The 26,055-nt window shown below is 40.1% G+C and overlaps 1 protein-coding gene across 1 annotated transcript in view; it reads left to right on the top strand.

The window, feature by feature from the left end:
- Window positions 1-26,055, top strand: part of Cap-D2 (CAP-D2 condensin subunit) — a 181,169-nt gene that overhangs the window by 44,201 nt on the left and 110,913 nt on the right. The window contains exons 7-11 of the mRNA XM_080273545.1: window positions 290-538; window positions 2,922-3,083; window positions 9,426-9,596; window positions 20,456-20,645; window positions 21,107-21,115. Of these exons, the coding sequence (XP_080129671.1) occupies window positions 290-538; window positions 2,922-3,083; window positions 9,426-9,596; window positions 20,456-20,645; window positions 21,107-21,115 (781 nt within the window). The remainder of the gene's footprint in view (window positions 1-289; window positions 539-2,921; window positions 3,084-9,425; window positions 9,597-20,455; window positions 20,646-21,106; window positions 21,116-26,055) is intronic.

Below are 26,055 nucleotides of genomic sequence, written 5' to 3'. Positions count from 1 at the left end.
GGCTTACAGGAAACCATTTGGCTTGTCACTCAATGTAAAGCCATCTGTAAAGGAAAGAAAAGCAATAAGAAGTGACAAGAAAGATGGGAGAATTAGGAAGAGAGGAGGGCAGGCACAAAAAAGAAAAATAAAGGCTAAGGAAGAAGTAGGCAGCACTACATCTGGTGAGTGGATGATGGTCGCCACCACCTGCCACAAAGTGTGGTTGTACAGTAGTATAATTATTACAATAGTATAATTATTATTAATGTCATAGTAATTATCAGGAACCCTGTATTTTCACCAACAGTTGCTTCAACATTTCCAACACATGGTCACCCCAGCTGCCCAGGGAATTATTCTTCTTACTGAAACTTACAACGTAGCATCAGTTTTATCTGACATGATCAGAGAAATCGCCAAAGCAGACATGAGGGACCTGATGAAAGATAGCTCAGGGCTTCGCAATTTTTCACAGTTCCTCATCGAAGTGGCAGACAAGTGCCCAAAAGTAGTCATGCCATCTCTCAGTCTTCTCATCAACTTCTTGCATGAAGAGGTAGTGTACAGTGCTTTCATGATTTGTGCTCATGTACGTTCTTGAAACTTAGCTACAAGTATTCATTATTATGATAAGTCAGAAGTATATGCCAAAATACTCGTATCACAGTGTTTTCCATCCTAATGCCACTATAAATCAAGTGAAACAAATCATTCAGCCTAATGGATACCAATGGAACTCTAGCACAAAATTGTACTGTAGAGTCATGTACTTAAAAAAAAAAAAAAAAAAAAAAAAAAAATGCTGTACAGAATTAAAACATGGACAGTGAAAGATGAAAAAGGCTGCAGATATGAGTGCAGTAATTTGAGTATGGTGAGAAAGATTTGTCTGATGTCTCCATGGCTGTTTCATGTATACATGGATGGGGTTGTAAAGGAGGTGCAAGGTAGGGCAGTGGATGTGGGGGTGGCTCTAATGAATGAGGGTGAGATTTGGAAGAGTCCGGTGGTGTTGTTTGCTGATGATACAATGTTGTTGAGTGAACATGAATGGGAGTTGCAAGGGTTGGTGAATAAATTTGGGACAGTGTGTAGGAAGAGGAATCTGAAAGTTAACGTAAACAAGAGTAAAGTTATGGTGTTTGAGAAGAATGAAGTCACAGAATGCACCGTGAGGTTGGATGGCAAGGATATGGAGAATGTGAGTGCATTCAAGTACTTGGGTAGTGTGATGAGTAAGGATAGAACTTTGGGGAATGAAGTGCGTGAAAGAGTACAGCAGGGAAGGAAGGTTGTTGGTTCACTGAAAGCAGTGATGAGAAATAGGGAGGTGAGTATGGAAATTAAGAAGTCACTGCATGATAATATTGTGATCCCTACCCTGACGTATGGAAGCGAGGCATGGACCTTGCTAGAGGGGAACAAGTCAAGAGTGAGAGCAGTGGCAATGAGTTTCTTGAGAGGAGCATGTGGAGTGACATGGAGGGACAGGTTGACGAATGAAGAAGTGAAGGAACGTTGTGGGGTGGATGTGGATGTGGTTGAGAAGATTAGGAGAAATACACTGAGGTGGTTTGGACATGTGGAGAGAATGGAGAATGAAAGACTGACTAAGTGGGTGTATGTAGGTGTGGTGGAGGGAGGGAGAAGGAGGGGAAGACTGAGGATGAGGTGGAGGGATGGAGTTGAGAGGTATATGATGGAGGGGGGAGTGAGTTGGGGGATGGGTAGTCAAATGGTGGATGACAGAGCGACTTGGAGGCGTTTTGTCTGCAGCCACCCTTTGCGGGATTAGGGCGTCGGGCTATAGATAGATAGAGAGACAGAAAGATTTGCAAGAGACACTGTAATGTGTGTATTGTAATGATGATGCTTGGGCATGAAAAGTGTTGATAAGGTGTTGGGTAATCATAGACTGAATTTTGTTTCATCATGAGGAGAGAAAGTTTGAGAGTAATTGGATGAAATGTTATAAGAAAATGCTCTTGTTAATTATTGATTCTTTGGAAAGACTTATTCCTGTTCATTTAATTAATGATACATATACTGTACCTACATTAGCACAGCTTTTATATGCAGCGTTATATATCTGAAACTAAGTATGTGCTATAGTTTGTCATTTTAGACATGAGAAGTGATAGCCTTGTCTTATGAGCATAGGGTCAAAGTTCTTATAGGTAAGTTATTGTTATTATTATTAGTGAGGTTGACTACCGTTTCCTCTTTTCCCTCCATCTTTCCTTCCATCCTCTTCTGTCTTTCTTTCCTTCATTCTTTCTTGTGCCTACTGGTGACTCTACACTGAGTGATAACCCAAATGGTTTCCCATACACCAGGAAACCATTTACTATACTGGGTGGTAATCATGTAACCTAATTATGGCACCTGGTGGTTTAGTGGGTAATTAAGGCGCCCCTATTGGGTTGAGCCTTGGCAGGTTTATATTTGAGGGGTTGTTGGGGTTTATTGCTCACATAATGCCACTCAGGGATAAGTGGTGGCTGGTCACTCATCTTAAATGTCAGGACCAACTTGCCTAGCCCTGGGCTCCTACTCTCCCCATGGGGAAGCACAGGATTAGATGATGAATGAATGAAATTATTATTAATTATTATTATTATGACTACTACTACTACTACTACTACTGTATTATTATTATTATTATTATTATTATTATTATGACTACTACTACTACTGTATTATTATTATTATTATTATTTATTTATTTATTATGGAATGCTACCAAGGACATAGTTCTGTCTGCTACCCTTGAATGCTGTGGACAACAACAGCTTATCCTCAGATCTCATTGCCTTGAAGGGGGTATTATGGCAGAAGCTATTATTGTTAATCTGAAGTATTAGTAAGAACATTACACTTGGGAGATGATGTCGACAGTCTTTGCTGTTGTATAATTTGTGTATGGCATGGTGGTGCAGGCATACTTCATGCGTACATGTGTGCTGTCGGTTCTGGGGTCAGTGGTTCTTCACGTAGTGAGTAGTGATGATCTGGAAGGCAAGAACCGAGAGTTGCGAGACCAGTGCCTAGATCACCTAGAAGAACATCTCCATGACACACAGGCTCTTGTTCGCAGCAAGGTGAGTATTTTTGTATTATTATTTTTTTAATTTTTTATTATTATTATTTTTGTGTGTGTGTGGTAATGGGGAGTTGTTTAATAAAGGCCCTGCTGTCTGAGTGAAATTGTTATATTATTGCTGTATTATTATGTTCAGTATATATGTCGATGGGGTGATGAGAGAAGTAAAAACACAAGTAATGGAGAGAGGGATGGCATTGGTAATGAATGGTGATGTATGGAATATCTCAAATTTGTTGTATGCTGATGATGCAGTGCTGCTTGTAAGTACCGGACGAGAGTTTGATAGGCTAGTGCAGAGTCTTGCTGATGTATGTGGGCATCGTGCCTTGAGAGTAAATATAGAAATGAGTAAAGTGATGGTTATTGAGAGAGAAGGTAACTCCCAGTGTGATGTTACAGTGAATGGAGAGAGACTGGAATTGGTGAGATAGTTCAAATACCTGGGTACAGTGATAGAATAGAGAGGAAGATGTGCTAAAGAAGTTGAAAGTAGAGTGACAAAGGAAGAAAAGTAGCTGGTGCAAGGAAGGCCTTGATAAGAATCAGAGGCCTGAGTGTTGCAGCTGCACAAGGCATACATGAATGAGTGTTAGTGCCAACTTTAACATATGGATGTGAGACTATGGTGTGGCATGAAAACGAAAAGTCAAGAGTAAGAGCAATGAAGTTGGGACTGCTGAGGAATGTTCAGAGGGTGGGTAGGATACAAAATAATGAGATTTGTGAAAGATGTAGAGTGAGTAAGTCTATGGACACCAGAATTGAAGAGAGCATACTGAGATGGTATGGTCATGTGGAGAGAATGAATAACCATAGAGTGGTGAAAAAGGTATATCTGAGCGATTTTGAAGGAGGAAGGAGGCGAGGTAGCCAAGGAGAAGGTGGAGAGATATGGTGGATGAGTGTGAGGAAGAGAGGTGTGGAAGTTGGTGAGGCTAGGGAACTGACAAGAGATTGGACTGACTGGATGAATGTTGTGAGGAGAAGTGGATGATCAAGGATTTGGCAACCCTTTTCAACATGGCAGTGTCCTTATTGACTCAGTTGGATATGTTTACGTGAAGCTACAGATCTTGGCGAATGTTTTTGGCGTATCCGATAGAGCCAGGATTCCTAGGGCTTGAATGATGAGTGAATGGACATGTGACCCATTGGACTGGGCAAATTTGGGCTGTCTGAACATTGCTACTCCTCTCCCTGCCCTAGGGTAGGAAAGGAGGTGTGGATGATGGTGATGATGATGATGATGATGATTATGAATGTTTATTTTTTGGACGGGAAGTGGAAGTTTATAAAGGCCATACAGTCCGATATGAGAAATTTGCTCATCATTGTACTTTTGGGATTTTTCAAGTTTACCAACACCATTTGTATATCAGAAGTAGGTAATTAAATTAGGAATTAACTTAGCTGGTAATAAAATTTCCTTGACAAAGCAAATGTAATTTCCTGTGTTCCTTATTCTGAATACTGACACTGAAGTTTTGGTAAAAGCTAATAACAGTACAGAATGACCACCTTCTCCTGTCCTAATGGAGCATTAGCTTCAATGCTTTACACTTGATTTGCAAGTATGGTGGTATCCTGCAGCTCAGGTGGGGTGATTTTTATTTTTGGTTCCCTTTTGTGAAAGTTTATCCTCATTGCAATAGTAAGAGCAAAACTTTGGGTCTCCTTACTCCCTGTGAATATGGAAAATTAGGGTAGAGTAATGGTTATTATAATTGTTGATACTTCAGTACGAGAACTTTCATCGCTTTCACCACATATAAATTTGTTGAGGTATGGAATTGCATGTTTGCAGAAACTTAACCATTAAGTAAAATGACATTTTCTAATTCCCTCAATTCATTTATTTAATTATTCTTCCTACCTCCAGATGATGACAGTCAACTCCTTTCCAATTTGAGGTTTTAGATAAGGCCTTTACTACAAAAGGTCTCAGAATGAAATAAAATTGTCTGGAGGTAGCAAGAATTAGTAAAACATGTCACTGGATATGGAAAAATTTTGAGTGGCTTTATTCTTTTGGTGTGTGTGTGTGTGTGTGTGTGTGTGTTTACCCAGTTGTAATATACAGGAAATGAGCTACGCTCGTGGGGTCCAATCTCTTTTTCTCGATAGGTCAAATTTTGCTTTGAACTCATTTAAGTTTGTAGGCCGGACAGTCTCTTTGTCCAGGCTATTCCACAGGTCATTGCATTTATATAGAAAGCTATATTTCTTGATATCCTTCAAGCAACTTGGCTTTTTCAGTTTCATTCCATGCCCTCTTGTTACTCTCATCCCATACAAACAGGTCTTTTCTGTCAACTTTATCTACTCCCATCATGGTCCTGAACACTGCAATCATGTCGCACCTCTCATTCCTTTCTTCTAGGGAAGGCAAATCCAGCTTTTCCAGCCTCTCTCCGTACGACAGATCTGCTAGGCTGGGGACCGTCTTGGTTGCTGTGCTTTGTATTCTCTCTAGGTTGTTTATATCTTTTTGTGTGGAGACCGCACTACTGCCGCATATTCCAACATGGGGCGGATCATGGCCGCTATCAATTTGTTCATCATCTCTTCATCCATGTAATGGAATGCCACCCTTACGTTAGTCAAGAGATTGTACATCTCCTTAACTGTCTTGTTAATGTATTTTTCCGGTGACAAACTGTCCTGGACCAGCACTCCCAAATCTTTCTCTTCTCTTGCTATTGTGATTGGTTCATTACCCATCATGTAATTCAGTGATGGCCTCTTGATACTTTTACTCATTTCCAATATTTAAAAATTTTTTTGCATTAAATTTCATTTCCCACAACCAGCTCCAATCATGAATCCTATCCAGGCCTTCCTGTAGCATTTTACAGTCTTCCTCAACTTCTACTCTCCTCAAGTTCTTTGCATCATCAGCAAACAGACTTGCACAACTGTTCATTCCCTCTACCATATCATTTATGTAAATCAGGAACATTACTGGCGCTAACATCAAGCCCGGTGGGACTCTGCTTGTTACTTCCCTCCATCCAGAGATCTTGTCCTTTATTAATATCCTCATTTGTCTGTCTCTCAAGAAGTCTCTCATCCACTCCAGGAGGTTGCCTTTCAGTCCTTCTGTTTCGTTTTCGTTTTTAAAGGCTCCAACATGCTTGCATGTGTCGGCCTTGGTCACCTAATGGCGGCTCTCCACGCTGCACGATCCATTGCAGCCTCCCTGTTCAGTCCCTTAACCCTAAGGTCACACTTAATGACCTCGTCCCATGTCTTTCTCGGTCTACCTCTCATAACCCCACCCCCAATATTAACACTTCTCACCTTCCTCACCCAGTTATCATCCCCCATCCTCTCCACATGTCCAAACCACCTCAATCTACCTCTCCTCATCACCACACCAATACACTCCAGTCACATCCTACCTCTCAACTCTTCCATTGTAAACCCAGCCCCTCCAGGCCTTGGACGCAGGGACGCACTGCACATGCACCTAATCATTGTCATTTCTGTGTGCTCCAATTTCCCCATTAGTTGCTTGTGAGGTACTTTGTCAAAGGCTTTCCACAAATGTAAATACACACAATCCACCCAGCTGTCTCTCTCCTGTAGCGCATCAATCGCTCTTGAGTAAAAGCTCAACAAGTTGGAAACGCACGACCTTCCACTTCTGAATCCAACCTGACTTTCAGCCAAAATGTTCATCTCCTCCAGATATTTTATCCATCTGTATTTCAGAATTCTCTCGCACTAATTTGCGACTACGCTGGTCAGGGAGATTGGCCTATAATTCAGGGGTTCTTCCTTGTTTACTCCCTTATAAATTGGTACCACACTGGCCCTCTTCCATTCCCAAGGCACTTTCCCTTCTTCCAATGAACACATAATTAAACCGTGAATCTTATCCACCAGTTGTTCTGCACATTCTTTCAGTACCCAAGTGGAGATTCCATCTGGTCCTGGGGCTTTCCTTACATCATGAGTTTCCAGTAATTTATACACTTCCTGCACTTCCACTTGTTATATCTTTTACCACTATATTTCTAGTCACTCCCTCCCCCTCCACAAAATCCCCTTCTCTAGTGAAAACCAATTGGAAACCTTTGTTCATTATTTCAGCTTGCATTGCTGCATCTTTATAGACCTCTCCTATGTTTAGTTTGGTGATTACTTCCGTTTGTTTCAGTTTGCCATTAACACTCTGTAGAACAATTTGGGTTCTTCCTTACATATGTCAATTATATATTTTTCAAAATTCCTTTCTTCCTCTGTACATATTCTTGTATATTCATTTCTAGTTCTTCTATATTCCTCCTTTGTTCTGTTATTACCTCTCTTCCTGCAGTTGTTCCATACCATGTCCTTTTATTTTTATTTTTTTTATTATTTTTTTTTTTTCCAGTTAAACCAATCCTTCTTTCAGATTTCTTTCCCACTTACTCTTGGAGCATGTTTTTCCACTTCCGAATTAAAGAGGTCTAGAAAGATATCTCACTTCCTCTGTATCTCTCATGTTTCTCTGAAATTTCTCCAATCCGCATTTTCAAAAAATGTCCTTAATCCTGTAAAGTTTGCTGTCCCAAAGTATGTGTGTGTTCTTACCTAATTGTATCATTACAGGAATGAGTCAAGCTCGTACTGTCCCGTGTCTTAAACCATATTTATCGTACATATCCTTAAATTTGTGAATTGTTTTGGCACACATTATTTCATTTGGTAGTGCATTCTGCTGATCAGTTGCTCTGTTTGGGAAACTGAATTTCCTTATGTCTTTATCACCTCTCTTCTTATGCAGTTTTTTGCAGTGCCCTCTTGCTGATGCTTCCCCATAGGTTAAGTAATCATTTATGTCTATTTTCTCCTTCCCTGATATGCATTTATATAGCATTATCATGTCACCTCTTTTCCTTCTCTCCTGTAGTGTTGGTAGATTCAGTTTATTTAGTCTTTCTTCGTAGCTTAGATCCCTTAAGCTTGGTACCCATCTTGTAGGGGCCCTTTGAACTTTTTCAATCTTGTCTATGTGTTTTTTGAGATGAGGACTCCAGACTACTGATGCATACTCCAGGGTTGGTCTGATGAATGATGTTATTATCCTTCTTAGCATGTCTTCATTTATGTATGTGAATGCTGTTCTCATATTTGCAAGCAGTGTATACATGTTCCGTACCTTCTCACTGATGTGGTCAGCCGGAGATAGTCTGTTATTGATAATCACACCTAGGTCCTTCTCTCTTTCTGATGTGTGTAGGGTTTTATTTCCTAACGTATAATCCCAGTCAGGTCTTTATCCACTTTTACCAAACTTGATTACATGACACTTGTCCACATTGAATTCCATTTGCCATGTATTACTCCATTCATGAAGTTTATTTACCGTAATTCTTCTTGTAGCTCTTTACAAGAGTCTGTGTTAGTAATTCTCCTTTGTATTTTTGCATCATCTGCAAACATATTTAGATAGCTTTCATTTCCAGTGTTACTGTCTGTATCATTTATATACACTAAAAACATGATTGGTGCCAGCACTGAACCCTGTGGTACTCCACTAGTCACTTCTTTTCATGAAGAGTAATTTCCCCTTAGTACTGTTCTCATTTCTCTTTTTTATGAGAAAATCTTGCATCCAACAATACAGTTTGCCTCGAATTCCTCCTTGATGGTGCAATTTCCATGAAAGTCTTTGGTGTGGTACTGTGTCAGATGCTTTCTTGAAATCTAAATAGATACTGTCCACCCATCCTTCTCTTTCCTGTGTTGTGTCTGTTACTCTGTCATAGTAGCTCAACAGATTAGTAACACATGATTTTCCTTCTCGGAAACCAAACTGTCTTTCTGTTATCATACAGTGTTCTTCCAGATGATTTACCCAAACTTTTCTTATAAGCTTTTCTAATACCTTGCTTACAACACTGGTTGGTAGTTGAGTGGATTTTGTCAATTCCCTTTCTTGTATAAGGATACAATGTTTGCTTTCTTCCAAATATCAGTTTACCTTGACTCAAGGATTTCTTGAAAATGAAAAATAATGGTTTACTCAACTACTTTGCACATTCTCGTAGCACCCAACATGAAATTTCATCAGGACCATTTGCTTTTCCTCTGTCTAATTTACTTAACTCCTCCTGTATTACTTTTTCTGATATTTGTATATCTGGTAGTATGTGTGGGCATGCATGTTCCACATAGTCCCTCTCAAAATTTTTTCTGTAAAAACTGATTGGAAATTCTTATTTAGTGCTTCACAAATATCCTTCTCTTGTGTACAGGTGATTCCCTCTTCAGTAATGTGTGTGCGTGTGTGTGTGTGTTGATGATTTGGTACCGTAAATGATAACTTTCCTTAGTTTTTGTTCATCAGGTTCTACAGATATGGAGTGATCTCGTTACTGAAAAAGCAGTGCCTCTAAGTAGACAGCATCATGTACTGGAACTTGTGTTGGGACGCTTACAAGACAAGTCATCAGTGGTACGGAAGAATGCAGTCCAGTTACTGACTGCATTTGTGAAAAGTAACCCATTTGCTGCAAAGGTATCTGAGTATTTTTGTTTGTATTAATTTTAAAATTCCTAGAGCTAGTTGTTTTTATTTATTTAACCTGCTTTACTGTTGCCTGTATCTGTGTTGCTGTTACCTAATGCCATATATCAAAATTTAGAAAGGTGCTGACAAAAATATTAATCCTCAACACTGACTCATATACAGTCCATGTTTCTCTCACACACCATCATTTATATATTTCATTTTTTATATGCAGTACCTCCATCTTATTTAAGTACTATACTGTTTTCCAGTAACTCTGGTTTCTACTCACCCAGTGTCTTAGATAAATTTCGTAAGATGATTATTATTATCATCAGTCTTTTTGTTGCAAGACACCCAACACTCAAGTTCATCCAGAATGGCTCAGGATATGTTCGTCTTTTGTATTGTACAATATATATAATATTGTCCTTCATCATTACTCCCTGTTGCCATTAGTGCTGTAAAATGGCAAGGAAAAGCCGATGAGTAGCGGTATTGGTAGCGGAGGGGAAAAATTGTTCTATAATCGGAATCGTATCTAAATCGGCTGTATATATATATATATATATATATATATATATATATATATTTTTACTCAATGACCCTAGATGCTAGCACTTAATCAGCCATTTTAAGTGTGAACTAAGGTTGTAATTTTCAAAGATAAGGTCGACATTCATTTGACTGTTGTAAATGGTAAAATGCTAAAACATACAGAATATTTAGGACCTAATAATATATCACTGAGGTTAGAAAGATACTCGAAACAAATACCTAAACAGCAGCCTTATGTCATGGAGCTGTGGCAGACAGGTACACACTTGCGAGTCACATAAACCCACACACACACTGGCAGTGTTCCATCAGTGGTATGACTTTGGCTTTGTGTTTACTTTCGGTGGTACAAGAGCTGTGAACAAATTATTTCATTTCATAATTATTTTCTGTTAATCTTCAGTAAAATGTATATAATTAAATCATATACAGAATTTAATTATTGCTGCTATTCAGAAATGTATTGCTTTATTTGGTTGTTACTTGCAAATCTAAATGTTTAGCTAACATGAAAAAATGCTGGTACTTAAAAAATTATATACTACATATATATATATATATATATATATATATATATATATATTTTAGTTGAAAAATGAACTAATCAAGATCATAAATGTAAATGTGTATGCATCCTGTGTTAAAATCTGAACATAGAGTAAATTAATATGAACTGGGGTTAAAACAAGAACATAAATATGTAAACTATAATTTAGAATCAGATACTAAGTAAAACACAAACACAATGCATCACCATCACTGAGCCATGGCCCAGTGGTTTACAGCGCTCTGACTGAAGGGTCAGAGGTTCGAGTCCACCCAAGGGTCATTGGTATTGGTAGATATTTGGAAGAGCATCCTGTCATAAAGTGCTACACACTCCAAAACCAAAGCTCCCCTACCCAGGGGCAACACCTTAGCCCTTATCAAAAAAAGGGGACAGTGTTTAAAAAAAAAAAAAAAAAAAAAAAAAAAAAAATCATCATCATCATCATTAGTGGTAGGTGGTGGCGACCATCATCCACTCACTTGATGTAGTGCTGCCTACTTCATCCTTAGCCTTTATCATTCTTTTTCTGTGCCTGCCCTCCTCTCTTCCTATTTCTCCCATCATTCATGTCACTGCTTATTGCTCTTCTTTCCATTACAGATGGGTTTACATTGAGTGACAAGCCAAATGGTTTCATGTAAGCCAAGAAACCATTTACAATGCTGGGTGGTAACCATATAACCAAACCATATGTGCTCCCTACATGTCAAGTTGGTTGGTGGAGGGTTAGTGCCCCTCCCTGTTAAACAAATAACTCAGAGTCAAATGGCCACCCCGTACGGGATTATGGCGTCTGGCAATAGATAGATAGATGGAATTCTGCCAATTGTTTTGAAAAAGTGTTCCCCTGAACTTGCCTCTGTCCTAGCTAAATTATTCAGACTATGCATACGTACTTCTTTATTCCCAAATTCATGGAAAGAAGCCAATATCCACCCAATTCCGAAGAAAGGAGGTTTGTCTGACCCCTCCAATTACAGCTGTCACATCTTCTCTTGGTAAGGTATTTGAAACTTTAATTAATAAACACATTGTTAAACATCTTGAATCCAACAACTTAATTAGTGATAGACAGTATGGTTTTCGCCATGAAAGATCCACCATTGACATACTCAATCTCTTAACTCATACCGTCCATCAATCAATTGATCTTTTTGGAGAAACTCATGCAGTAGCTCTTGATATCTCTAAAGCTTTCGACAGAGTATGGCACCGTTCCCTGCTGTCCAAACTCCCTTGCTATGGACTAATGTCTTTTGTTCCTTTGATTTCTTCATATCTTAGTGACAGGAAAATAAGAGTAAAAGTAGATGATGTATATTCCAATTTCCACTCAACGCCGGCGTGCCACAGGGATCAGTTCTGGTGCCAACCCTATTTCTGGTTCATATTAATGATCTCTTATCTGTCACCCACAATCCCATTCACTCATATGCAGATGACTCAACACTACATAGTTCATTCATACTCAGACATCCATTTACAAAGTCTGTTATCTCCACCTCTCAACTCAGTACAGCTATCTCCATAATCAAGATCTATCTACGATCAGTGAATGGGGACAAAACAACCTTGTCTCTTTTAATGCTAGTAAAACTAAATATATACAGTTTACTAATAGACAGATATTGCCAGATTTGTACATTACCTTCAATGCTACTAATATTTCCATCTCCAAAAGTATTGAAATTCTTGGCATCTCACATAAGTGCCCTCAGCTGGACCTCTCATGTTAGATCTCTTGCTAAAACCGCCTCAAAGAAACTTGGATTATTGTACAGAGTCCGTAACTTCTTCGCTGATGAGCAGTTAGCTATAATTTATAAGAGTCATGTGCGCTCTCAGCTTGAATATTGCTCACCCATGTGGAATGGTTGTGGAGAGATTGCATTAAGACAACTAGTCAAAATTCAGAACAAAGCTGTTAGAATCATTAACAACCCTGTCATTACATATAGACTACCTCCCTGCAAGTAAGAAGGAATGTTGCCTCCCTTGCATTATTTTACAGATATTTTTTTGGCAAATGCTCTGACGAAGTTGCATCCATGGTGCCACCTCTCCATGCCTTCCCTCGTGCTACACGGGCATCTGGTAGCGCTCATGACTGGAATGTCACTCAGCCATATTGCAGAACTTCTGCCTGTCAGAATTCTTTCATTCCCCGAACTACATCTCTCTGGAACTCGCTTCCCCAGAGTTGTTTCCCTCCAAATTTCAACCCACAACTGTTCAAGTCTAACTGTTACAGATATTTTATGAAGAGAGGACACTAGTAATCTGGTGTATGGATAATTTTTTTTTTACTCATTTGTTTTTCCTTCCTCCATTGTGTTATTTATTTATTTTAAAAAATCATCATCATCAGAAGCTCTTGTCCCAAATGGGGGTGAGGTAGGATCTAGAAACAAACAAACAGTGCAGAATGAAAGTCTAAAACACAAAAATATGTCACCATCATCACAATACTCTATTAATGTATTAGACTACATCAAAATATCACAATTCCATAAGCCTTTTTAATTGGATTTTTATTTTTAAGTATGAAGTGAAAGCTGTACTTTTGTTTTATATTTTACAATAGGACCTACTTTTAAGCAAATAACGTCTTTGTCACTCGGCAAACAGTGTGAAACATAAAACACGTACCGTAACTTTTTATCTTCCATGAAGATACACACCCCTCTAACGTTAGACAAATAGTAAAAATAAAACATTGTAGCTTCTAAATCTAAACCAGACCTTACTAATTAACGATATATGAAACACATAACTTATGTAAGCTTCTGGTCATTACCCCAAAAATAAAATACTGTACTGCACTTATACTTGATAGTACTGTACATAAAATCTTGGCTGACCAGCCATTAATCATTAATGAAACAACATTTGTACTTAAAAGTAACATTTTGATCATTAGCTAAATTGGGCAAAAATAACTTAGAGTTAATGCATTGTGGAAAAAATACACCTACAGTAATTTCTGAGATTAAAATTAGCACACTAGTAGTCAAGGACTATTCCACATATATATATAATATTGTGTGTATGTGTGTGTGTACAGTACCCACGTGGCCAAGACGGGTTTGTCCAGGTTGGGTTTGTCCAAGGTGTTTTGCATCCAAGACAGAGACCATGAATAATAATCTAATATAATGCTGTAATACAGTTGCATACATCCAATGCTGAACCAGTGGTTCATAACAGCCCAAATCCGAGGAGAATACAACTATGACGATCTCACCCGGTCCTACACGGTTCCCACGCCCTGGAGTGTGACGCAGAAGTGATGTTGTCCAATAAAATATTGGCACCTGGTCACGTGATGAGCAACCGGGGCTTGCTTTTCTCTCTCTCACCAGAGTGACGAGCGTCATGGACACACTTGCCATGTATTGCACTCAGCATTTGCTCTTAGGTTATAGCCTCTCCTTATGTAACCATGCCTAGGAAACCATCTGATAACCCATTGAAGTGCTGCCATCTACCTTGGGCTACTAATCTTGAGATAATTGACAACTAAGCTGGGTATAACAAGCTCAGAAACACACTCTTTGAAGGTGAGGATATTTATTTTGATGCCAAAATAGGACTTGGTTAATGTTTTTAGGGACACTTTTAGAAGATTTGGTGACAATATTAATTTTTTCCATAAGGTCTTGTGTTGGTCCAAGACGTTTCTCGTCCTAGATGGGACCCTCTATCTCTCTATCCCCAGACGCCTTAATCCCGTATGGGGTTGCCACAAACAAATCGCCTCCATGTCGCCCTGTCCCCACCATTTCACTGCCTTGCTCCCAACGGACACACCCCTCTCTCATATACCTCTCCACTCCATCCCTCCATCTCATTCTTGGCCTCCCCTTCCCTCTCTCCCCCTCCATCTCATTCACATACACTCTCCTCACCAGTCTCTCACTTTCCATCCTCTCCACATAGCCAAACCACTTCAATGTGTTTCTCCTAACGATTACTATCACACCCATATCCACACCACTATACACCTTCACATCCTCATTTGTCAGCCTGTCTCTTCATGTGACTCCACAGGCTTCTCTCAAATAACTCATTTCCACTGCTTTCACTCTTTACTTGTGGCCTTCCAACAACATCCAAGCTTCACTTCCCTACGTTAGACATGGTATCACAATACAGCAACTTTTTTACTTCCATGCTCACCTCTCTGTTTTTTATCACTGCTTTCAAGGAACCAGCAACTTTTCTTCCTTGTTGTACCCTTTCAAGCACTTCACCCTCCAAACTTCCATCCTTACTCATCACACTACCCAAGTTCTTAAACATACTAGCATTTTCCATTTCCTCATCATCCAGCCTCACTGTACATTCACTGACTTAACTTCTCTTGAAGACCATAACTTTATTCTTACCTGCATCCTCCTTTAGAGTCCGTTTCATACACACTTTCCCAAGCTCAGCTACCAAGCCTTGCAGCTCCCCTTCGTCTTCTCCTAACAACACAGTATCATCTGCTAACAACAGTACGGGGAGTTTCCAAACACTGCCCTCTCTCATGAGGGCCACTCCAACATCCACTGCCCTACCTTGTATCTCTTTTATAACCCCATCCATATACAGGTTGAACAGCCATGGAGACATGACACATCACTGTTTCAACCCAGTCTTCAAATAAAAAAATTCACTCAGTTCACTATCCACACACACGGCAGCCTTAGCGCCCTCATACATACTCTTCACAGCATTCAGCACATTCCCATCTACTCCATATATTCTTAATACTTTCCACAGTCCTTGTCTATCCACCCTGTCAAATGCTTTCTCCAAATCCATGAAGGCTGCATATAGCTTCTTTCCCTTCTCTAGAAACTTTTCCACTAAAGATCTAAGAACGAATGTCTGATTAACACAACCTCTTCCATTCCTAAAACCTCCCTGTTCTTCTCCAACTAATTCCTCTGTTATTTCCCTAACTCTGTCAATAAGTGTCCTACCATATACTTTTCCTATAACACTAAGAAGACAAATGCCCCTGTGATTACCACACACTTTTTTTCCCCATTCCCTTTGTACAAGGGAATAATTATACCCGACTTCCAATCCTCCGGGACTCTACCTTCCTCCCAGGCCAATCTGCACATCTTCCACATCCATTATACTACTCTCTCTCCCCCATGCATCAGCATTTCACCACACACTCCATCAATTTCTAGGGCTCTCCCCATTTTGACTTTCTTCATTGCTTCCATAACTTCCATCCTACTGGTTTCTTCCTGTCTTCTTACCTCCCTCCTTTTCCCAGCCATTCCTCAGCCACTTATACTTGCATTACTTTCATTCTCTGTGTTCAACAATTCCTTAAAGTGTTCTCTTCATCTGCTCACTTTTTCTCCCTTCTCCACTAGTAATCTACCATTTTTATCTTTCACTCCCCTAATACCTTCGTTTCCACCCTGTTTAACTCTCCTTACCTCTTTCCAGAACATTTTCTTGCAGTCCCTCCACTTTACACTCAAATTCTTTCCACATTCCTCATCCACTCTCTTACTAATCTTTTCACTTCTTTCTTCCTTTCTACATATAATTCTCTCTTCCGTCTCTCAACTTCTTCCACGCCCCTATTTCTTGTCCATTCATTATATGCTTTCTTCTTTTGTTGCCACAGCTTGTCTCACCTCTTCATTCCACCATGCTGTTCCTTGCACCCCCTTTCCTCTTCTCTTCACCCCACACACCACCTTACATGCGCACATATTCTGTGAATATCTTGCACACACCTTCCATGTAATTTATATTTACCCAGTCGTTCCTCCACTTCTCTCTTATATTGTGCCTTTTTCTCATCCTCTTGTAACCTTTCCACTCTCCTTGCATCTACTCCTTCCACTCGTCCTTCCCTTCTTCTATTTCTCCATTTTACTTGGACCTTGATTCCGGCCACCACCAAGTGGTGGTCAGAAAGTCCACTCCCCCAACGTCTGTATGCTCTTGCATCCATTACACGCCTTCGCGTCCTTTCATCCACACACACATAAGCAATCATTGCCTTCTTTTCATTCAGTTCACCACCCACCCTTCTCATCACTTTCCATGTATACCTGTGGATCATTTTGTGCCTAAAGAGGGTATTGGCTATCACGAACCCCCTCCCGGCATAAATGTCCACTAAGGCACTGCCATTCTCATCTATCTCTGCAGGCACACCCCACTCACCAACTACTCCATCCATCTTGACATTCCCTACTTTACCATTCATATCACAAATCAAAAACACACTCTCATTCCTTTCAAACTTTTCCATGTGCACTTCCACATTTGTCCAGAACTCTTCTCTCACTCTGCTTGCACAATTGTGCTATGGCGCATACACGCTCACAATTGCCCACATTTGTAGCCAACTTTCAATCTTACCCACACAATCCTTGAACCAACTGATCCATAGTCTCTTATATTCTCCTTCAATCTGATACTCACAACAATACACACTCCTTCTTTTGCCCTTTCATTCTCACCTACTCCTGCACATATACCCCATCCATACTCCCATTCTCTCACTCTCTTTCCTCTCCATTTGGTTTCAGTTAATCCACATACATCCACTTTCGCACAGTGAAGCACCTGGAAAATCTCTCTCTCTTTCACCTCATCATTTGCACCCCTTATATTCCATGTCGCCATCATTATCATGTCCTTTGTTCATCCTTAGTTGTCATTTTTTGGTCAGTCCTGGTTCGAGGCTTCTTGTTTGTATGTTTAGTTAGTTATTTTCCGGGGAGGGGCACTAACCCTCCGCCAACCCACTTGCCGTCACTTAGGGAAGTTGTGTTGGTTGGTTATAAGGTTACCACTCGGCATTGTAAATGCTTTCCTGGTTTACAGGAAATCATTTGACCTGCCACTCGATGTAGAGCTACCTTAAAAACAGAGTACCACTACACTAAGTAGGTGGATGATGGGCACCCCCACCCACCACAGGTGACAATATTATCGTCTTGGACACGAGGGTATTGTGTGTGTGTGTGTGTGTGTGTGTGTGTATATATATATATATATATATATATATATATATATATACAGTATATATATATATATATATATATATATATATATATATATATATATATATATATACAGTAATTCCCGTACTTTCCGGACACCCCACTCACCGGACAATGTGGGCCTGGACCTTCGGAACCCAAAAATGGCCAAAAAGAGGGAAAAAATCCCCTCCCCCCAGAAATCCGAATTTTTTCCCATCCGTAATTTGAAATTGTCGCACGGCACCGAACAGCTGTTACACTACAGACCCTTCACCCTTTCCTTCCTCCCCCCTCCCCTGTCAGGTTGCCATTTGGTATTTTTCATTACCAAATGTGGGCCAATTTGGTAATGAAAAATTCGTTTGGTAATGGATCAAAATAATGCATTACCAAATGGATTTTTCACATGTATGAGGATACACAGGATGGAGATGGTGGATTGTTTGCTCTCTCTGATTAATCAGCTAGCCAACATAGTGTGAAAATAATCAACATACTGTTAATTATAAGGAGAATGATTACATGTATTTACACTTGTATATATACAGTAATTAGTGAAGAATTAATGCTAGCTTTAGGAATTTGGTAATGAAAAATTAAATTTGGCAGTGAAAAATGAGGAGTTTGGTAATGTGGCCATTACGATCTGGCAACTCTGTTTCCCCATCACCACCTACTGTTACTGCCTAACTTCGATCATGAGTAGATGCTTATCGCAGTGGATGCCACACATGCTCGTTTTTGGTAAATAAACATTGAATAAACTGCAATACCTCACCACTAGACCACATGGGAATTTACAGTGTTGTGCAGTGTTAAGAAATTAGAATTTAAAGTGCAGAGGATTAACTGTGGAGTGCAAACTGGCGGTTGAAACTGGCGTGGTGCAATTAACAATTTGCAGTGTTAAACAATTATAACTCACAGTGCAAAGAATTACTGTATGTGGAGCACAACACTAGATTACTGTACATGCTTCAAGAGCATTTTCACCAATGCCAAAGCCATTAGAGAAGGCAGCCGCAGACGTGCTGTAAGTACCCTGGCTGTGGTACAATCACTTCTCATTCCTCATTCTTTGGTTCCTTTTCATTTATTTCATTCTTTAGAGTCCCGGAGGATTGGAAGTCAGGTATAATTATTCCATTGTACAAAGGAAAAGGGGAAAAAGAAGTATGTGGTAATCATAGGGGCATTTGTCTTCATAGTATAATAGGAAAAGTGTATGGTAGGGTACTTATTGACAGAGTTAGAGAAAGAGCAGAGAAATTAGTTGGAGAAGAACAGGGAGGCTTTAGGAAGGGAAGAGGTTGTGTAGATCAGATATTCATTCTTAGATCTTTAGTGGAAAAGTTTCTAGAGAAGGGAAAGAAGTTGTATGCGGCTTTCATGGATTTGGAGAAAGCATATGACAGGGTGGATAGACAAGGACTGTGGAAAGTGTTAAGAATATATGGAGTAGATGGGAAGTTGTTGAATGCTGTGAAGAGTATGTACGATGGTGCGAAGGCTGCAGTGCGTGTGGATGGTGAACTAAGTGAATTTTTCTCTTTGAAAGTTGGGTTGAAACAGGGATGTGTCATGTCTCCATGGTTGTTCAATCTGTACATGGATGGGGTAATAAAAGAGGTACAAGGTAGGGTAGTGGATGTTGGAGTGGCCCTGGTTAGAGAGGATAGTGTTTGGAAACTCCCTGTACTGTTGTTTGCAGATGATACTGTGTTGTTGAGTGAAGACAAAGAGGAGCTGCAAGGCTTGGTGGATGAGTTTGGGAGAGTGTGTAAGAAACGGAATCTAAAGGTGAATGTAGGGAAGAGTAAAGTGATGGTCTTTGAGAGAGGTGAAGTCAGTGAATGTACAGCGAGGTTGGATGGTGAGGAATTGGAAAATGTGAGTACGTTTAAGTACTTGGGTAGTGTGATGAGTAAGGATGGAGGTTTGGAGGGTGTAGTGCTTGAAAGGGTACAGCAGAGAAGAAAGGTTGCTGGTTCTTTGAAAGCAGTGATAAGAAACAGGGAAGTGAGCATGGAAGTGAAAAAGTTACTACATGACAGTATTGTGATACCAACTCTAACGTACGGAAGTGAAGCTTGGACGTTGTTGGAAGGACACAAGTCAAGAGTGAGAGCAGTGGAAATGAGTTATTTAAGAGGAGCCTGTGGAGTCACATGGAGAGACAGGCTGACAAATGAGGATATAAAGGAGCGTTGTGGTGTTGATGTGGATGTGATAGGAAGCGTTATGAGGAACGTACTGAGGTCGTTTGCCCATGTGGAGAGGATGGAGGGTGAAAGACTGACGAAGAGAGTGTATGTGAGTGAGGTGGAGGGGGGAAGAGGGAGGGGGAGGCCAAGGATGAGATGGAGGGATGGGGTGGAGAGGTATATGAGGGAGGGGGGTGTGAGTTGGGAGCAGGGCAGTGAAATGGTGGGGGACAGGGCGACTTGGGGGCGATTTGTTTGTGGCCACCCCATAAGGGATTGAGGCGTCTGGCAATGGATAGAGAGATAGAGCATCATCATCATCATCTGGACCTCCTTTCCCATCTTAGGGCAGGGCGAGAAGTAGCAACATCCAGACAGTCCATGTTTGTCCAGTTCAGTGGGCCACATTTCATTCACTCATCATTTAAGGTCCCACAGTCCTGGCTCTAACTGGTATGTGAAAAACATATTCCTTGTTTATCTTTACTCCTTCACATTTGTGAATATGGTCATTATTATTTACCCGAACTATTTTCACAGTTACCTTTAGAAGAATTAGAATCCCAGTTTAATGGTGAGTTGAAGAAGCTGCAAGAAATGGCTCCTGGAATTTGCTTTAACTCTGACGGGGAGCTGACATCAACAGATGACAAAACTCTCACTCCAAGCGACCTGTGGAAGGCTGTATTGACTGAAGTTGTTGAAACAGTTGTCGATGTAGCTGCTGATGGTGTGTATACATTTCCTCAGTTCTTTTGTTAGCATGTCAGATTTTGTCATTTCACTGTGTCCCTTTGCATAGAAATGACTTGCCATTGTTCATATGGAATACATTAAATTTTCTCCTGCTGTAGATTGTAGAACTAGTCTTAGTTTCCATTTTTCGTAAAGTAATGACCAAGAGGGTCCCCGTATTTATAATTGCTACATTGTTGGAGAGGTCCATGGCATTTCTGTACCACAAGATCTATAGAAGTTCGGAGGTTTATTCATTATTCTCGAAAGAGGTGCAGAAATGTAGAAGTGACAGGGGAAAGAAATATGAAAATGTGAAGGATGTAAGTGGTAGATTATTAACCCATGGGATGATGTAAGGAGCCGATGGAAAGAATATTTTGAAAGCCTGATGATTGGGAACAGAGAGAGCAGAGTGGCTGTAAACACGATTGGTTTTGGGGGTGTGCAGAAAAGGAATGCAGTGTCAGGAAACGTGACACTCCCACCAATGAAGAACGCTGTGAAGTGGTTGAAAAATGGGAAAGCATCTGGTGCTGGTGAGGTGTATGCAGAAATGATGAAGTGTAGTGGAGAGAGTGGAATGAAGTGCTTGTTGGAGGTATGGAAGATGGCATGGATGAGTGAAACTGTGCCAGCAGATTGGAAAAGGGCTGTAATTGTACCCCAGTACAAAAATGAAGGTGAGCGAAGTGAGTGCAAGAATTATCATGGCATAAGTTTATTAACTGTTGTAGGGAAGGTATATGGAAGAATTTTTATAAAGTAAGAGAGATCAGAAGTTCTAGTGAGTGATGAACAGGGTGGCTTTAAGAGTGGCAGAGGATGTGTGAATCAAATATATGCAGTAAGACAGATAGTGAAGAAGGCCTGTGAGAAGGACTGTAAGGTGTTTATGGCATTCATGGATCTGGAAAATGCATATGACAAAGTGGACAGAGAAGATTGTGGAAGGCTTTGCACATGTACAATGTAGATGGTAAGTTGGTAGATGCCATCAAGAGTTTTCATGATGGTAGTGAGGCATGTGTAAGGGTAAATCCACATCTAAGTGAATGGTTCATGATCAGTGTGGACATGCAGCAAGGTTGTGTGATGTACCCATGGTTGTTCGGTATACTTTATGTATGGATGAGGTGATGAGAGAAGTAATAAACATGTGTAATGGAGAGAGGGATGGCATTTGTAATGAATGGTGATGAATGGAATATCTCAGATTTGTTGTGTGCTGATGATGTAGTACTACTTGCAAATACCGGCCAAGAACTTGGTAGACTACTGTAGAGCTTGCCTGATGTATATGAGTGGCTTGCCTTGAGAGTAAATGTAGAAAAGAGTAAAGTGATGGTAATCGAGAGAGAAGGTGATTCCCAGTGTGATGTTACAGTGAATGGGGAGAGACTGGAATTGGTGAGAGAGTTCAAATACCTGGGTAGTGATAGAAAAGAGAGGAAAAATATGCAAAATAAGTGGAAAATAGAGTGACACAAGGAAGGAAAGACGGCCTTTATAAGAAACAGAGGCTTGAGTGTTGCAGCTGTACGAGGCTTATGTGAAGAAGTGTTGTTGCCAACTTTAACATTTGGATGTGAGTCTATGGTGAGGCATGAAAATGAATAGTCAAGAGTGAGAGCACTGGAGGAGAGACTGCTGAAAAATGTATGTGGAGCACAGAGAGTGGATAGGATACGAAATATTGTGATTCACGAAAGATGCGGAGTGAGGAAGTCTATAGACACCAGAATCGAAGAGAGTGTACCAAGATGGTATGGTCATGTGGAGAGAATGGATAACAATTGAGTGGTGAAAAAGGTATATCTGAGAGAATTTGAAGGAGGGAGGTGAGGTAGGCCAAGGAGAAAGTGGAAGGATATGATAGATGAGTGTGTGAAGAAGAGAGGTATGGAAGTCGGTGAGGCTAGGGAACTGACGAGATCAAGCTGGCTGGATGAATGTTCTGAGAAGTACTTTATGAGAGATTTGCACCCCTGTTTAATGTGACGGTGTCCGGATTGACTCTATCGGATATGTTTCTGTGAAGCTACAGAGTGTTGTGAATGTTTTTGGTGTATCAGTTAGAGCCAGTATTCTGAGAGATTGAATGATGAGTGAATGGAAGCGTGGCCCATTGGATTGGGCAAACTTAGACTGTCAGGACGTGCTACTCCTCACCCTGCCCTAGTGTAGGAAAGGAGGTCCGGAGGATGATGATTTGTGTGTGTGTGTATTTACCTATTTGTATTTACCTATTTGTAGTATACAGGAATTGAGCAATGCTCGTGTTGTCCTGTCTCCATATCCACATTTATCAAGTCTACCTTTACACACATGAATGTTTTTCTCATGCACCACCTCTTTGTCTAAGTCGTTCCAAATATTTAAGTATTTACCTAATATACCTAATTGTGATATACACGGAATGTACTATGCTCGTGGGTTTCCGTCGCTGTTTCTCAATAAGTCAAATTTAACTTTAAACTCGTTTAAGTTTTTAGACTGGACGATCTCTTTGTCCAGGCTATTCCATAAGTCTGTACTTCTGTAAGGAAAGCTATATTTCTTGATATCCTTCAAGCAGCTTGACTTTTTCAATTTCATTCCATGTCCTCTTGTTGCTCTCTTATCCCATACAAACAGATCTTTGTCAATTTTATCTACTCCCACCATGGTCCTGAACACTGCAATCATGTCTCCCCTCTTTCTCCTTTCCTCTAACGAAGGCAAATCCAGTTTTTCCAGCCTCTCTCTGTATGACAGGTCTGTCAGACTGGGGACCATCTTGGTTGCTGTTCTTTGTATTCTCTCAATCTTGTTTATATCTTTCTTTTTGTGTGGGGACCACACTACCGCTGCATATTCTAACCTGGAGCGGATCATGACCACTATCAATTTTTTCATCATTTCCTCATCCATATAATGAAATGTTACTCTTATGTTAGTCAAGAGTTTATAAGTCTCTCCAACTATCTTGTTAATGTGCTTTTCTTGTGACAAACTATCTTGAACCAGCACTCCCAGATCTTTCTCTTCTCTCCTTTTTGTGATTAATTCATTACCCAAAAAATAATTCAGTGATGGTCTCCTGGTACTTTTACCCATTTCCAATATTTTACATTTCTTTACATTAAATTTCATTTCCCATGTCCGGCTCCAATTGTGTATCCTATCCAAATCCTCCTGCAGTATTTTACAATCCTCCTCAACCTCTATCTCCCTCAAGATTTTTACATCATCAGCAAACAGACTTGCATAACTGTTCACTCCATCTACCATATCATTTACGTAAATCAGGAACATTACTGGCGCCAACACTGAGCCTTGAGGGACTCCACTTGTTACTTCCCTCCATCCAGACATCTTTTCCTTTATTACTGTCCTCATTTGTCTGTCTCTCAAAAAGTCTCTCATCCATTGCAGAAGTTTCCCCTTTAGTCCTCCTATATATTCTAGTTTCCACATTAGTCTCTTATGAGGTACCTTGTCAAAGGCCTTCTCTAAGTCTAAGTACACACAATCCACCCAACCATCTCTCCTGTACCACATCAATCGCTCTTGAGTAAAAGCTCAACAAGTTAGAAACACATGACTTTCCACTTCTGAATCGAAACTGACATTCAGCCAAAATATTCATCTCTTCCAGATATTTTATCCATCTGTCTTTCAGGATTCTCTCACACAATTTTGCGACCATGCTGGTTAGAGACACTGGTCTATAATTCAGGGGTTCTTCCCTGTTTCCTCCCTTGTAAACTGGTACCACATTTGCCCTCTTCCATTCTTTTGGCACTTTCCCCTCTTCCAGTGAGCATACAATTAAGCTGTGAATTTTATCCGCCAGTTGTTCTCTGCATTCCTTCAGTACCCAATTAGAAATTCCATCAGGTCCTGGGGCCTTCCTTACATCTTGAGTTTCTAGTAATTTATACACTTTCTGTACCTCCACTTTTATATCTTTCATCACCGGAACATTTCTAATCACTCCCTCCCCTTCCACAAGCTCCTTTTCTTTAGTGAAAACTGACTGGAAACGTTTGTTCATTATTTCTGCTTGCATTGCCGCATCCTTAAAGACCTCTCCTTCTACTTTCAGCTTGGTGATTCCTTCCTTTTGTTTCAGTTTGCCATTAACAAATCTATAAAACAGTTTGGGTTCATCCTTGCATTTGTCAATTATACCTTTTTCAAAATTCCTTTCTTCTTCTCTACGTACTGTATTCTTGTGTATTCATATCTTGTTCTTTTATATTCTTCCTTTGTTCTGTCGTTACCTCTCTTTCTCCAATTGTTCCACGCCTTATCTCTCTATTTTTTTGCTATCATACACCTTCTATTAAACCACTCCTTTTTCCTGTTTTCTTTCCCTCTTACTCTTGGTACAAATTTTTCCACTCCCAAATTATAGAGGTCTAGAAAGATATCCCACTTCCTCTGTATCTCTCTTGTTTCTCTGAATTTTCTCCAATCCACATTTTCAAAAAAGTTTCTCAATCCTGTAAAATTTGCTTTCCCAAAGTTGTATCTTCCCTGTCTATGAAGCTCGTCTCTTGTCTCGACGTTTCCTATTAACATCTGGAACTCAATGACCACGTGATCATTTTTTCCCAAAGGACAGAGATATTCCAATGATTCTATTACATCGGGTTCTTTGGTGAACAGTAAATCTAACCTTGCTGGTGTGTCCTCACCTCGAAACCGTGTCTCTTCTTTGACCCATTGCGTCATCACATTATTCATTATTATATTTAATAACATAGTGTGTGTGTGTGTCGTATTTCAAACACAAAGGTGCACATAAATATACTGTACATGATATAGAAGGAACGGGGATCGTGTTGAAAGGACCCTGATTCATTACATGCTCGTAGAGAGGTCGATGCTGGCAATGGTTGCTGATATGAGGGCCGTGGGAGGACGATGTGGAGATCTGTCAGATCATATGATTGTGGTATGCAAAATCAATCTGAGAGGAGTGAGGTGGATCAGGAGAGAGAGGAACCGTCAGGGAGAAACACTGAAAGTCGAGAAGCTGAGGATCAAAGAAGTGGCAGATGAATATAGGACCAAAATAGGGGAAGAGTTAGAATCAGTGAATTAGAATGAAATGGATCTGGACAGCCTGTGGAATACCTATAGGGATTGCTTAGTTAGAAATGCTAAAGCGATGTATGGTGTGGCAAGAGTAACAGCAGAGAAGAAAGGTATGGCATGGTGGGATGAAAAGGTTAGGAGAGCAGTGGAGGAAAAGAGGAAGAAGTGGCTAGAGTGGTTACAGGACAGGGGTTCAGTTGAAATAAAAACTGAGTATATTGAGAACAAGTAACAAGTAAGGAGACAAGTGAAGAGAATAAAGGAGGAGGTAAATGATGATCTAGGAAGAAAAATGAATGCAAACCACACTGAAAATA

The sequence above is a fragment of the Coenobita brevimanus genome, chromosome 55, assembly GCF_032717465.1.
Source record: "Coenobita brevimanus isolate Jiangsu-jjx chromosome 55, ASM3271746v2, whole genome shotgun sequence".
Lineage (NCBI taxonomy): Eukaryota > Metazoa > Arthropoda > Malacostraca > Decapoda > Coenobitidae > Coenobita > Coenobita brevimanus.
This window is presented reverse-complemented; position numbering and strand designations above follow the sequence as displayed.